The 15,181-nt window shown below is 48.8% G+C and overlaps 1 protein-coding gene across 3 annotated transcripts in view; it reads right to left on the minus strand.

Annotated features, from left to right (window-relative positions):
* SEZ6L (seizure related 6 homolog like) overlaps positions 1-13,321 on the minus strand; it is a 172,845-nt gene extending 159,524 nt beyond the window's left edge. For all 3 annotated transcript variants that reach the window (XM_066260271.1, XM_066260270.1, XM_066260269.1), the window contains exon 1: positions 13,029-13,321. In XM_066260271.1, coding sequence (XP_066116368.1) covers positions 13,029-13,122 — 94 coding nt within the window. In that variant the 5' untranslated portion in view covers positions 13,123-13,321. The remainder of the gene's footprint in view (positions 1-13,028) is intronic.
* Between the last annotated feature and the right edge of the window lie 1,860 nt (positions 13,322-15,181).

The raw sequence follows: 15,181 nt of genomic DNA on the forward strand, positions 1-15,181 counted from the left end.
GCAAACAGCCCAGCCCATGGTCCATTAGTGAATATTTGTTAAATGAATGAGTGTGGCAAATGGGTGACTGACTGAGAGATCACAGAGTGTAAGTTCCTTGAGGGCTGGCCCTGTTGGTTTTTGTTCCTGTGCCTGGAGCAGAGCCTGCACAGTAGACACTCATTAAATATTTGCTGTCTGTGGTTGAATCAGTAAATTTCCCAAGCCCAGTGGGAAAGACAGCTGCATCAACAGAAACTTAAGACGAGCTCAGCCTTGTTACTATAGCAGGGGTGCCAGCCTAGGGCCATAGAAGCATGGGAGAGGCGGGAGGGGGACAGGATCCTGCTACTGGGGTGGGGGGAGCCAGGAGAGAGAGTCTAACTGGGAAAATTCTAAGCCATGTTCCAATCACAGAACGAAAAGGCCCAACGAGGAGAAAAGCAAGTTACAGACCAGTACAGATGGCACAGTGCCATTTTGTAAGAATTCAAAGTGTAGGCCCTGGCCGGGTGGTTCAGTGGATAGAGCATCATCCTGGCGTGCTAAGGTCGTGGGTTCAATCCCTGGTCAGGGCACATACAAGAAGCCAGCAATGAGTGCACAACTAAATGGAACAACTAAGTGGAACAATGAGTTGATGCTTCTTTCTCTCTCTCAAATCAATGGGAGGAAAAAAGAATTCAAATTGTATATGCCCAAATTGAGGGTGAGTCTACAAAACAATGGGCCAATACTTTTCAAAAAAATATCAATGGCAAGAAAAACCAAGGCCATGGGATTGTTTCATCATGTAGTCCCTCTGACCGTCAGTTTCCTCATCTGAAAAATTGGACTAATTTTCCATATCACCAGCCCCTCCAAGTGGTTTGTGACAATTTAATATACAGTAATGGGTATACTCTGTCACAAGCTATGTGCAAGTAAATGGTTATTTTTATGACTGCTTGAATAAAACTATCCCAGGACTGAAAAAAAATAATTTGTTTTTGGCCAAACCTCATTAACCGATTGTCCAGGTTTATGCTTTATGGAAAGAGTAGGTAGATTAATTATGTAGATACACACATTCAGGTGCATCTATATAATCCTCTGCAATGCTGCACAGGATGTATTTTCTCACGAGCACAAGAGAATGGAATGCCAACATACTGTGGCGGTAAAGGAAGCCAGTAACGTTGCTTTCAGCAGGCCCTGTTGCTGTTCTTTTGTCTGCCCCTGTGAGCTCTGGGGTGGTTATTGAAGGTTCCTTTAAAGTGATACATTTATTTGGGCTGTTAAATAGCATCACCTATTTTTTTTTTCTTTTTAGGAATGAGGGTAGGTGAGACCAAACCAGTCTGCTTTGTGTAGATATCAACCAGGACTACAGACAGCGGCCCTGGGAATTCACCACTCCCAGCCCTGGGCCCTTGGAGAAAGCTGCCCCCTGCTTGGAAGTCATCAGGGAAGCATGAGAAAGAGAGGGAGAGGACAGAAGAAAGAATTTGCATTTTTGAGTCATACCCAAGTTGGAAGAATAGTTAGATATTAAATTCTTGGAGGGCAAGGATAAGTTTTATTTATCTATTTCTAGCTCCTAGAACAGAGTAAAAGTTCTTGAAGGAAGAGAAAGTGACTATTGAATGAATGAATGAATGAATGAATGAATGAATATAAATAAATGAATGAATCCTAACCTACCACTGTTGATCCATGTGAACCTCAACTTCCTTATCTCTAATCAAATGGCTATAATAGTCACCTTTGCAGTTCTGCTAATAATTGAAATTCTATAAATGAAGCCACAGCAGAAGGAGTCTCATGCATTTAAAAGAGTTTGTTTCCCTCTCAGCTTTTCCAGGGGTCTACTGTCTTTCAAAGCAGAGGAGGAGCATAGTAGAGAGACAGACAGGCAAGATGCAGACACTGCCTTCTGGAAGCTCCTGCAAAAGGCTCACGGAGGACCAGGCCATGCCCACATGGTTCCTGATCTGGGGTTTTGTGGCTGGTCCTAGATGAATCTTGGTCATAAAACACCAGCCAGTGAGTGATGGACTCACCCATCCAGACCCCTACCTTCTTCTTGGAACCTCAATTTCACAAACCAAGATAATAAAATACCTGAGATTGGGAAGTGGCTTTTAAATGTGGTGGCTGTAAAATCAATACTCCTCTCCAAACTCCCACAGAACATTTTATCTGTGGGGCTCCAGCAATTGTGAATTCTGCTCCAGCTGGTTATTATACACCAAGTCCCTCTGCCTCTATCAAGACTCTTGGGAAAGGTCATTCATTCATTTATTCACAGTAGCATCTATATGGAGTATCTAATTTGTGTTAGGTACTGTGCTAAGATCTTGATGGAAAATTCCTTATTTGCATCTCCTATCACGAGATGAGAAAAGTACAATCATTTTCCCTGCCCATACTTCTTCCATAAAGCGCATACAACTTGCCCGAGGTTATGCAGTGAGTAAGTGATAAAGCTGGGATTCAGACTCAGGTCTCTGTGACCCTAAATTCTGAGCTCTTGGCCATAGCCAGGCACCAATGGGCACCTGCTGATTACCCCATGTGCCTTGCTCTGAGCTAGATGTCGGGACACAGACATGAGGAGTTCTTAGTCTGTGAGGAAGACAACCATTAAATTAAAAACAAGCAACCGATTAAAAATAATCACATCTCAGCATTCATTCATCCAACAACTCTGCATTTATTGAGCTTCTGTTAGAGGTACTGTTAAGCAGTGGGGATTGGGAACCAAACGGGACATCTTTCCTGCCTTGGAGGACGTCAGAGTCTAGAAGGGGAGAAAGGCTTTCAAATACCTGCATCCGTGGGAAAGGGATTGATGGTGATGATGACCCAATCATTCACGCATCCCATGACTGGACACCTGCTATGTGCTAGCACAGGCGTAGGTCCTGGGCTGGGTATACAGTGATACCGCACCCTTTTGACTTCCCTAGGATAGCAAGTGCAGAACTAGATATATGTTTAATGAATGATGAGGATATGTTTTACCCTACGTTATATACGTCACTAAAATTATTGAGCTCCTACTATGCACCCACTATTCTGTGCGTTTTACAAGGTCGGTCGACTATACGCCTCACTCCAGCCCTATGATGTGGGTCCATTGATCCTTCTCATGTCACAGGTGAAAGACTCGAGGCCTAGAGAGGTTACGTAACTCACCGAAACTTACGCCTTTGGATTAACCAGCGAGGTCAAAGGCTTTCCTTAAAGACAGCGGCAACAACCAAATGCTGTTTTGAACCCCAACCGAAGTCAAAGTATGCAAATTAGCCTCAGCACATAATTTTTTATTTATGCCATAAATTAGGCAAATTTCCCTTCCTGAAGCCCCGGAAAACTAGGCCTGATTCCACATATTTTGCATTAATTTCCGAGGTGGTTAACCCAAATTAACTTTACAACTTGGTAAACCTGCTTTAAGGGGGGGGGTGTCTGGGGGTGGTGGCCGGATCAGAAGACTTCAGGGAATGAGAAGGTGAGGGAGCTCTCCCCAATCCCTTTATTAATCATGTTACAGTTGAGCGGTACACATCCCTGTCCAGGGCTGCCACTGATAGCTGCATAGGCTGTGCCCTGTTTAGCTTCAGGGGGGACCATTCATGTACACTGCAGTATAAATAGCTCCCCCTGGAGTTGTGCAGGGAGGCGGCCCAGGCATCCTTACCCTCCACCCTGGGGAGCGAGGCAGAGGAAGCATTATATCCTCATTTTGCAGATGGACACTGGGGCTTGAGCTGACTGGGTGACCTCCTCCAGCATCACACAGAACACAAAGGGCTGAGTCGGGACCCACGATCAGGCCTGTCTCAGTCCTAATCCACTGCCGAATCCATTGCTCTCGGCAAGCGGAGCACCTTCTTTTAAACACCTCCTCTCCATCTCTGTAATAATGAAGCTTTGGAAAAATCTCAACATCATACCATACACGGTAATACTAAAACTGTGCCTGGAACCGCAGTTTGAAAAAGCACATCCTGTTTCCCCTAAGTTATTTTTTCCTAAGTCAAGTTTACCCAACTGACATAAAGATCGTGCATCTTCTGCAAATGCTTTTGTGTTCTATACGCCCCACCAAATTCGAGTCATTTGTAGCCACAGAATGCATCTCATTCATTCATTCATTCATTCACTCATTCATTCATTCATGTATGCATCCATTCATTTACTCATCCATTCAAGAAGACAGCTTAGAATAGCGAGAAAATAAGAGTCAGCCCTTGACCCCATGAATCTCACTATGCTGTGAGGAAGGGAGACAAAGTCAACAGTTATGACACATTGTGATTCTTCTCAGCTTCCTTAGATATGTTTATCGGGAGGCACCTTGATGAATATGGATGGACTGGCAGAAGAGTTCCAGAGCCACAGCCTAGCAAATTAAAAGGGTTGAGGAGGCAACTACCAAGGTCAGCAGAGCAAGTATATGCAATGTCATTAGCGGTGATTACTCAACCCAAAGCACGGGCCTGAGTGACCCTGTGTCATGCCCTATGGCATGCTCACCCCACCAGCCACAGATGATTGGGTTAAGCAGGAACAGCCAACCTATTACCTGAGCAGGATACTCCATGTTCCCCTTTGGAATGTGAACTAGGGAGCAGCTGAGCGTTAGGACCTTTGTCTGGACTGCCATCACCCAGAGCCATGCTGTGTCCATGTGGAAATGTCCTCTCTCTGTGCTTTCCCATTGCAGCCACCAGCCACACATGGCAACTGAGTACTGGAAATGTGGTTAGTGGCACTGAAGAACTCTAATTCTAATTATATTTAATTTTGATAATTCAGATTCAAAACTGCATCGTCACATGTGACCAGTGGCTACCACGTAAGACAGTCCACATGCAGTCTGACCCGGAGAAGCCATGGTGGCTCATGTGGAGCTAATGAGGGAGATCTACAGTGACTGAGCAGAAGAAGGCAGGCGATGGAGAGGGAGCCAGAAGCAACTGATGACAGAGAAATAGATGCCATGAAACGGAAATAAAGAGAGGAGCCATTCTGTGGAGCATCCTTCACTCAATATTCAGGGTACTCTTTGAGTAAGCCTTTTATTTTTGAACTATCCCAAGTGTGTCTTTGTTCTATACAACCAAAAGAAATAATGGTTCCTCTCTTGGAAGCCAGCAGTGATCTGAGAATCGGAAAATCAGCTCAGAGAAACAACAACAATAACAATGAGTCATCACCCTCATCGTCATCACCCTCCACCACCATCATCTCACAGTACAGTGACTTGTTTGAGATCACACACTTAGGTTGGAACAGATATCTCTCTGATTCCAGCGTCTGTATTCTTTATTAAGCTACACTGCCATGCCCAGCTGGGCTCTTGGTCCTGGGTCAATGTTCCATCTCACCATCCCAAACTCACCGATTTATGATGCTAAGCTTTGGCACGTGTCCACCTCCAAACTGGCAAGGGGTGAGACTGGACAAGGAAACAGTGACTCACAGGCCCACTTCCCTGTAAGACTTGTCCCAAGCTCCAGATCCCATATATGAGACTCTATCCACCCACCTGGCTCTAAATCTAACCTCCAACCCTTGCATCATCACTGGTGTCCAGCTACTACTGCCCAAGGCTGCCCCGAGCACATCATCGATGCCTCCTGTGATCCTTCCCTGGCTCTCACACCCCGTGCTCCTGCTGGACCTCTCAATCAGCCACTCTCCACGACCCACAGTGAGAGCAAGGAAGCACAGGAGGGGCACCTGGCCTGGGACCTACACCTCCTCGAGCCTCCATGATTTACTCTTGTTTGCTTGACTTGAGCCATCTGCTTGGATGGCACCATTCCCAGGTGCAAGCCGATCCACTGGTGCCTCAGAGAGTCAGGTGCCAAGTCAGCAGGGGAGGGAGCTACGGCCTGATTTCAGTTTCTACTGAAGCTCCTTTTATGTAGCCACTCTGCCATGGCCACGTGACGCACAGACCTGATTTGGGTAATTGGGTGCCATTGGTTTAATGGAGACAGATGCCCTTAAGGCAGGGGTCTCCAAACTTTTTACACAAGGGGCCAGTTCATTGTCCCTCAGACCATTGGAGGGCTGCCAAATACAGTGGTCCTCTCACTGACCACCAATGAAAGAGGTGCCCCTTCCAGAAGTGCAGTGGGGGCTGGATAAATGGCCTCAGGGGGCCGCATTGCGGCCCGCGGGCCGTAGTTTGGGGACGCCTGCCTTAAGGCTTTTGTTGCCCCATCTCGGTAGGTCTCAGAACATACAGAAATCCCCGTGGAAATCAGGGATTCCACTCTTCTTCAAAGAGAGAAGAAGTCACGTTAGAATGAAAGTCAGCAGATAGGAGTTCGAGGTTCGAGTCCTGGCTCTGCCATTCACTTGTGACAGGACCTTGAGTAAGTAAGTCCCTTCCTGTCTTTGGGTCTCTTTCCTCAAGAACATGACAATACCAGGGAGAGGACTGAGGCAGGTGAGGACCCTGAAGAACTGCTACAATCTGATTAATACGACAGATGCTAGGAAGTGTACGTTGTTAAATTCTTTTTTGTAAAACCTGTCTATACAAAGGGCCTCACCCCAGTTACATGACCCCTGGAAAGTGGACAGAGTATAGATCATCACCCCTCTGTGAGATCCACCACCCAGGTCCAGGAGACAGAGAGGCTTGTCCAAGGTCACACATCTAACAGAAAGCAACAGATTTAAACTCGGGTCGTTCTGACTCTAAAGCGTGGGTTTTTATTCCCTTTGCTATAATTTTCCCAGTTTTCGGCTGTGCATTTGCTGTGTCTATAGCTGCCAGGGACCCGAGAGAAGGCAGATTCTACAACTTGGTTGTGCCCAGAAAGTTTCTATTTTGGAATGAGTTAAGCCACAGGGTAAACAGCCACTATTCCCTTTGCAAAGAAAGATGACTTCAGCAAGGACCCATTACACGGCCGGTCTTACAGCTCTGTGCTTGCACAAAGGTGGTTTTCTTCTCTTTACAAAGCGTATTTATCTCCTCTTTCACCTAATGCTTCTTTCTCCTTGTCCTTCCTGTAGACTTCCTTAGTGAGTTCACATTCGTTATCTCAGTGCTTTTCCTCATGGCAACACTATTATTACTTCCAATTTTCAGATGAGGAACTGGGGCTCATGCAGGCTGCCTAAGACCACAAAGATGTAGGAGAAAGAGCTGGAAATTTAATTCAGATCTTGGCTCTGGCTGGGTAGCTCAATTGGGAGAGCATCATCCCAATATGCCAAGGTTGCAGGTTTTATTCCCAGTCAGGGCACATACAAGCATCAACCAAGGAATGCATAAATAAGTGGAACAACAAATCAATGCCCTCCCCTCTCTCAAATCAATAAATAAAAATTAAAAAAAAATAAATTCTGATCTTCAGATTCTAATTAAACCTCCTTATAACTAAGATCAAAGTGAAAAGTAATTTAACATAGTTTTACAAATGGTTTGGGCACTTAAATGCTGGGTTAGATCAAAGAAAGATGTGAATGAGTAAGGTTCAGCGAAGATTTTCAACGAGTTCATTGTCTAGTGGGAAGGAGGCATATAACTGGTAACTCATGTATTTTCACTGCACAAGTTACCCATAAAGAGGGATGAATTGTGATGGGGGACCCATGGAATCATATATAACTGGTATAGAGAGGAAAGAAGCAAGGGAAGTTCTCACATAAAAAGACAATTAGGGACTGGGTTTTGAAGGATGAATAGAAGTTCACCAGATGAATAATAGTAGCAATAATGACACACTTTTTACTGTTTGCTATGGGCTACACATATCTACACACACTGACTAACCTTAGCAATCTTGCAAGGAAGACATGACTCTTCCATTCGGCATATAAGGCCACAGTAGGTTCAGAGAACTAAACGCATAGATCAAGATCATGCTACTAAAATCAGCCAGCTGGGAATTTAATCTTCTCTGGACTACCTTAGCTACATAACCTCCTAGGCTGACAACATAGGCTGAAGAAACAGCATGAGTCAGACAAGAAGGACACTTCTCCCCGAAGCCATCAGAGTGGGTATGAAAGGTTGGGATGAACTGTTTTTCCTTGTGGTGAGCTGACCTGAGACACCTGTCATTTGCCCCTGGGAGAGAAAAAACATTGCCCCTCCCGGAGTCCAGTCATACCACCTGGATTTTTAAGCTTGATCAGCTCTCCATTTGGCCATTGCCATGGGATACCTACATGCTCATGCCCTAGAATCTAGACTAAGCTTGGACTTTGCAATCCAGCAGTCTTGGGTTTGAATTCTGACTCCATCACTGATGACCCAGGACACCTTGAGTGAGTGCCTTTCTAAGACTCCGCTCTCTCACCTGTTCTATCTGGTTAGTGATATCAGCTGTTAGGCTGGCTGAGGATCAAGGAGTGAATGTGACATAAGCACACGGACAGTCCTCTGGCACAGAGTGGGCACCACTAAATGGCAAACGGCAGTGCTATATTTTGTCATGCTCGCATAACAAGCCCAGAAAGAAACACCTGGGGGCGTTTGGAGTCTCCAACCTTCATACCAGCACCTCCCTCCCTGAAGTCTGATCTGTGCAGATCCACTTTTACACGGATTTCTTCAATAAATCTGTGCAGTACTGTGTGTTCTCTTCCTTATGATGTTCTTAATAACATTTTCTTTTCTATAACTTACTTTATTGGAAGAATACAGTAGATAACACATATAACACACAGAACGTGTGTTAATTGACAGTTTATGTTATCAGTTATCAATGGACTCTCAGCAGTTAAGTTTTGGAAGAGTCAAAAGTTATGCTTGGATTTTTGATGGCTGGGGGGAGGGTGGGAATGTCGGTGCCCATAACCCCTATGTTGTTCAAGGGTCAAGTGTATATTACATGACAGGGTTCACTGACTTCCTGGGAACTACCATCACTTTACCTTCCCCTAAAAACAGTCCTGTTCTTCCCCACCTCCTGCCTTCAACACCACCAAAGGGCCACCTCCGAGCATCTGTAGTAACCAGAGGATTATGCAAATATGCAGATCTAGTAAGTGGTGTTTACCCAGGGCTGTGCACTGCCTTCTGTACTCAGCAGCTGGGCCTGGCTGTCTTCGGAGAGGATTCCTTCAGTGTCATCACAACCTCTAGTGGACAAGAGAGAACACCGCGGCTCACTGGCCTTTGTTCCAGCTCTGAGCTCATGCAGTCCAGGGAGTGCAAGGAGCACAGGCAAGTCTGATGATCTGCTTCACACGTGGGCATGTGTACCCACCTGCCTTCCCCTCCCACTCACTCCTGTTCCCCTCTTTGCAATTCCACGTGTGTGTGATGTGTTCCGAAAGGGAAGCCTTCTTGGGGATCCACCCTACCCCACTGTAGCAATCTCACCTCTGCTAGTCCCTGTCACATCCCTTCAGGGTCAGCTCAAATGCTCCCCACTCAGAGTCCTTCACTGACTTACCTCTGGCCAGAATTGAACACACGCACCCGTGGGAGCCCACAGCACTCTGATATCTTCCTCCCGAGCGCACATCACGCGTCATGAATGCTGGTGGCTCACCGCAGCTCTCTCATGCTAGGCTGCCCTCACTGGCACAGGGACCTCATCACAGTTCTCTAGGTACATAATCATTACAACCTTCCTTCCGGGCGAGGACCATCAGTTCCCCACCCCAAGCCCCATTCCACAGATGGTGAAAGGAAGGCTCAGAGAAGAGAGTCCTTCAGAAGGTCACACATTCATAAACAGGGAAGCTGGACCTGGACCGAGATTCCAAAACCAAAAGGGTTCTTTACCAGAACCCTATAAATCTAATTCTAGTACCCAGCTCAACCAAACTCCCCAGAACAGCTTTGCTACAGCCTCTCCAGTGTTTGTGATATGTCCCTGTGAAGGAACCACAAACTGGTATAAAAAAGGGCAGTTGGACTCTGTATTCCAGCATGCTTTTTCTGAAGCATCTTCCTGCCCTCTTTCCACCTTTTCTTCCTCTTTTTTTTTTTTTATTGCAAATGCCATGTCATCCATAATTTCCCTCTGGGAAATAGGAATCAATTGTAGTAAGTGGAAAGAGAGAAGGTAAGCAGAAAGAGGGAGGTGAAGCCACCTCCAAGCTGATGAGGGTGCCTTTCTGCTGACCTTTGGCATGGCACACATCTGGGTGGCTCCAAAGGTCAGAGTTTGCTTCTTCTGCCCTCAATCACCAACTGGAGCTTTGAGCGCCCCTAGTGGAGGTCTGCACTACTGGTGTATTGCAGAAATTGTGGACCAAATATGAGGACCAGTAAATTAAGCCCTTTTAAATAGCTTTCTGAATGGCAGGAATGAACTTTGAGCAAAACTAGAGGACAAGCCACTTTTTTTTTTGCCTTGGAAGTGATAAGAAAGGAATACAACATTTTTTTATAATATCTGACCTGGTCACGTGAACACGCGAAGAATCCTTCAAGCTTGGATAGGTTGGGACCTGGCAGAAGTGGCCAAAATTCTGTGGCAAAGAATGCCAATCCATAGTGAAAACGGTCTTTAAGTGAATCTAACAACACCACATTAGGGACTAGAGGAAGCAGCAAGTCTGAGTCGCATTGAGCACTATTCAATTTGCTTTATTAATTCAAGAGAAAAAGAAAAGAAATTACACTCAGGCTCTGCAGTCTTAGCACGTAGCTACAATTATTCCCCATGTGCATATCTCAGACAATAAGAAGCCTCTTCAAAAACAAGTTACACTTTATACTTATTCATGCCTTACAGCAAAAAAATGGCCCAGAGAGTCACGTGACCTGCATGAGAATGTAGCAACAAGTTCCTTTCAAGTATTTACAAATTCCCTTTAGGCACCGCAAACAGAAGGACTAGCTCACAACACAGAATCAGAGGCATGGTTCTACATCTGACGTTAGTGGCAGTTGGGCTCCCTGTTAAAAATAAATTTATTGTGGAAGGTCAATTGTTTCCAAGTGCACCCTCAGAATTGGCAGTGCTCACTGGCTCCCCTCACTCCCTCCTGATGACTCAGAGTTTCAGAGTCAGAACAACATGGTTATTAATGAGCCTTCTGAAGTAGTACATCGGTTGACTTTAATTTGGCGGTGGCCTGAAGTTAATTAAAAATATATGCTGGCTAGCCATAGTGTGGATTTAGAAAAACAATACAAGGTGTCTTAAAAACGAGCGAACACACATTGTGTGTCTGAAGGTAGCGAAGGGTGCAGGATATGAAATCCTTGTCTTGGACAACAGTTTAGTCTGTGCCATGAAGACATTTTTCCCTGGAGGGTGGCATACTGAAGAGTGGGGTCCTCGGAGGTAGAGTCACTTTAGAAAAGCCAGCAAGCCACTGGCTAGCATTAGGTTCTTTTGTGAGTGTTAGTCACAACACAGGTTCAAGGGGGGGGGGTATATTGGGATAAGGGAGGGAGATCTAGACTCTGTTCAAGGCCACCAAGCCACTGTTGGAAAGAGACAGCTAATTAAGAAAGAGCATGCTATGGTAGAAACAATTTATTTAAGTCAATTCCCTTTTCCTATCCTTTCCAGAGAAACTGTCCAGACCTGGTGTAAATTGTGAATATTATTGCTTCGTAAGTCTCTGTGTGTGTGTGTGTGTGTGTGTGTGTGTGTGTGTGGTGTGGGGGGGTGCTTTAATGATATGCTTTGTTAAACAAAATGTGATGAATTATTATTTCCTTCGCTCTGCAGTCCGGCCTCCACGTTTATAGGGAAGAGGGTGGGGGATAAAATGCCTGATTTATGCTGTGGAGGGCACTCCAGGCCTTGGGGAAGAGTTGAAGAGAAAGGGACCCAGAGCTAGGCCCCAGGGAGCTAAGAGCTGTCCGCGGCCTTTGGTGCTGAAAGCAGGTGTGAGTGCCAGGGGTCCAGAACTCCCGGGGGAGAAGGGACACTGCCTGTCCCCCAACTCCGAGGCAAGATGGTACAGTTCAAACGAGACAGCAGGTAGAGTGAGCGCTCTCTGCCTGTCTTCAGCCTGGGCAGACTCTGTAACTGCTTGCTTTTTCCCACGTGAGAGGCGCATTTCTGGGAAAGGGAGTTGGACCTTTCAGGAGGCAAGACAGGGTGGTCTACCAGCGCTCCCCTCCATTCTTGGATCTCCTAGTGACCTGATCAAACCCTCCAAGCTCATAGGGTTAGCGTGGGGTGTGTTAGGCACTGTACTCCTCTCTCCATATCAAAGCCCCTCCCCAACTTTTTCTAGGGACCTCAGCGCGCTGGAGAAGAGGGTGTGGCTCCAGGTCTGGGAAGAGTCCCATCCTCCACTAAACGTAGATCCCCCTTCTCGACCCACAAGCACGTGGTGGTGGGTGAAACTAGCACCCCCCTTCCCAATTCATAACAGTATTTAAAGACGTTGGCTGTCCGGGGAAAGGAAGAAGTGGTGAGTCCTGTCAGGTTCCTGGCTGTGACCTAACATCTCTCCCCCACCCCACGTCACCCCTCCCTGGCCAAGTTCTGAGAACCCTGAGCCCCCTCAACTGGCCTCCAGGCAAAAGCCACACCCAAGTTCGGCTTCCAGACACTTGGTTGAGATTGGTCCTAAAACCGGGTCCCGGGGGCAGCCTGAAATGAACCAAAAGGAGGCAAGGGATCTTAGAGTGGGAGGGAGCTACCCTGTGACAACCCCCCATCGAGACGCGTTTTCTGAGTCTAGTCCTTAGTTGCAAGGCGGGTCAGCCGCCCCCTTCTCGTCCTCTCCCAGAAAGGGTGAGAATTATCTGGCATCCAGCCTCGGGTGCGGTTGCACAGAGCTCCGGAACCCGGGGTTTGGAGGCTACCCCACTCGAAGGAGATTCTTTGGGGCTGCAAAAGGGGGTCAGCCCCACAGCCAGGAAGACCGAAAGAGAGCCCGCAACCGAAGCAGGGAAGTGCCGGAGTCCTTCAGGCATATCCCTACTCCACACCCCCAGCAGCCGGGCCGAGGGGACGCGGTTCTCAGCCCAGAATTTAGGCAGCCACCCCCGCTGCCCCTCCCGGCGGGTGGTGTTGAGTGGCCCGGGTCAGCCACGACCCTCAGCCACCCCGCACTCGCTGCAACTTTGCCCCCGCCCCCGCCCCGCTCCTCCGGGCTCTTACCTCGCGCCAGAGCGGCCGTGGGGCTCCCCAGGAGCAGGGCGAGGAGCAGCGAGATCCCGCCGAGTCCCGGGGCTGGCCGCCGGGCCGCTAGCATCGTGGCTGCCCGGGGCGCGGAGCCGCGGGCTGCGGGGCAGGCGGACAGCGCGGGAGCCGGGCAAGAAGGGCGGGAAGGAGGCAGCGAGCGAGGCAGAGCGGGCGGGAGCGAGGGAGGGGGCCGCGGGCCAGGGCAGCCGCTGGAGCCCCCGGCGGACGCGCGCTCAGCCCCGCGATCGCTCTGGCTGAGCTGCGCTGGGCGCGGGCGGGCGAGTGAGGAGGAGCCGGCGAGCGAGCGAGCCACGAGCGGGAGGAGGGAGGGGGCTGGGGCCGAGTCTGAGCCGAGCGAGTGCGGGGAGGGAGGGAGGGGGCGGGCGGGCAGCGAGCGAGAGGGGCCGCCGCGCCCTAGGTGCCCGCCTTCTCCTCTGGCCGCCGGCCCGTCAGCCTTGCAAAGTTTAACGCCCATCTCCTCTGCGTGCTGGGGCCAAGCGCTGCCTCTCGGCGTCTGCTCGCAGCAGCCCTGCGCGCGCTGGCGAGGCTGGAGAGCGTCCTGACCATTTCCCGGACGGTGAGACGAAGGCCTCAGCACCCAGCGCATCGTTCAGCCAGTGAGCAGCCCGGAGCTTACCATCGCTCAGCCTTCCTGATGGATCCCGAGCCCAGCCAGTTCTCTCAGCTGTTTCTCAGCCCTCCCAGGCCCCTCCGAGCCCCAACCAGCCAGCCCTCCCTTGTTTCTGAAGTGGAGAGTCCTCATAACCTAGAGTCTCCAACTTTAGGGCTCTCACAAGAGCGGTCAACCTTCCTAGAACAATACAAATGGCAACAAAATTATGTATCCAATACTAAAGGGCTGCTTATCCCCCCCACCCCCCAAATCCAAACAAAGATTGACTGTAAGATAAAATTTATCTTTGTCATAACCTGAATGTCATCTTTTAGAAGTCCTCACTGTCAATAGGTCACCAGAGCCAGCCAGGGCTTCCTCTCAGTTTGGCCCCTGGCCTCTGCGACACCCCATTCTCCCACCTGAGCTGGAGTTCAAGGCCCACCCTCATCTGCCGTGCTGGTGCCCAGCCCGGATTCTCAGCAACTCCTTCTCTTCCCTGCAAATGGAGGTGGTGCTGGGGTACAGTAGGTGAGGGAGACAGGCAGATGCTTGGGGGCAGGTATCAGCCAAGGGCTAGATGGGGACAAGCTAGGAGACTGACTGTGATGACTACTTTGCAAAACCGTCCAGCTTCCCAGGTCTCCCCACCCCCAGTTAGAAGCTCTCCCTCTCCCTCCCCCAACTCCACCTTGCCTCACTCTCTACACCGCAGCCTGAGCAGGCCGAGGGAGCAGATGGAAAGAAGGTTGCAGCATCAGCAGGAGGAGCATGTCTCTAGCAGAGTGGCGGAGCTGGGAGTCCCTATAAAGAATGGGTGGAGGAGGTGAGTACTGGGTGGAGGAGGACAAGGGAGGAGAGGAAGCACTCTGGCCCACGGGAATCAAAAGACCTCCCCACCCCCACCCAGGCTTCCTCATTCACCTATTTATTCAGTGCTGTCTTTCAGGGTACTCATTCCAGGTCCAGGTTTGCACTAGGTTCTGGGGGACAGAGAACCCCCAAGAAAACCCACTCCTTGGCTCTAAGAAGTTTCCATTCCTGGCAGTAAAGCCAGTTGGTTTATAGAAGGAGGGGCCGAGGCAAGGGGTGCATGAGAGCTTAGCTCTCCTCTGGGGAAAATGCAGCCCCCTTGCTTTGTTGTACCGGGCTGGGAGCTCTGTATGGAGTGGCCTTGATTGCCTTCCTCATCAGCGCGCAGGGCTGCACATGGCTGATACGCTGTAGGTACACAATAACACTCACTAATACTTGTTGAATGAAAGGTAAATTGCAAGGGAGGTGGAGCAAAAGGGAGAGGGAGCAAGTGAGTGAGAGAATAACAAGGAGGCCAGCTCCACAGTCAGACCCAAAAATCATGAACAGCGACTGTTCGCTAGGTGCATCTACCGACTGTTCATCCGGTGCATCTACCGTGTCCACTTAGTGCACAGCTGCTTGTGTCAATGTCATAGTGATATTGACAGGAGGTGCCGTTGTGTCCCTGTGAGCCATGGAGAGGGTTACAACTGGCTGA

Source organism: Saccopteryx bilineata, chromosome 2 (genome assembly GCF_036850765.1).
Source record: "Saccopteryx bilineata isolate mSacBil1 chromosome 2, mSacBil1_pri_phased_curated, whole genome shotgun sequence".
Taxonomy (NCBI): domain Eukaryota; kingdom Metazoa; phylum Chordata; class Mammalia; order Chiroptera; family Emballonuridae; genus Saccopteryx; species Saccopteryx bilineata.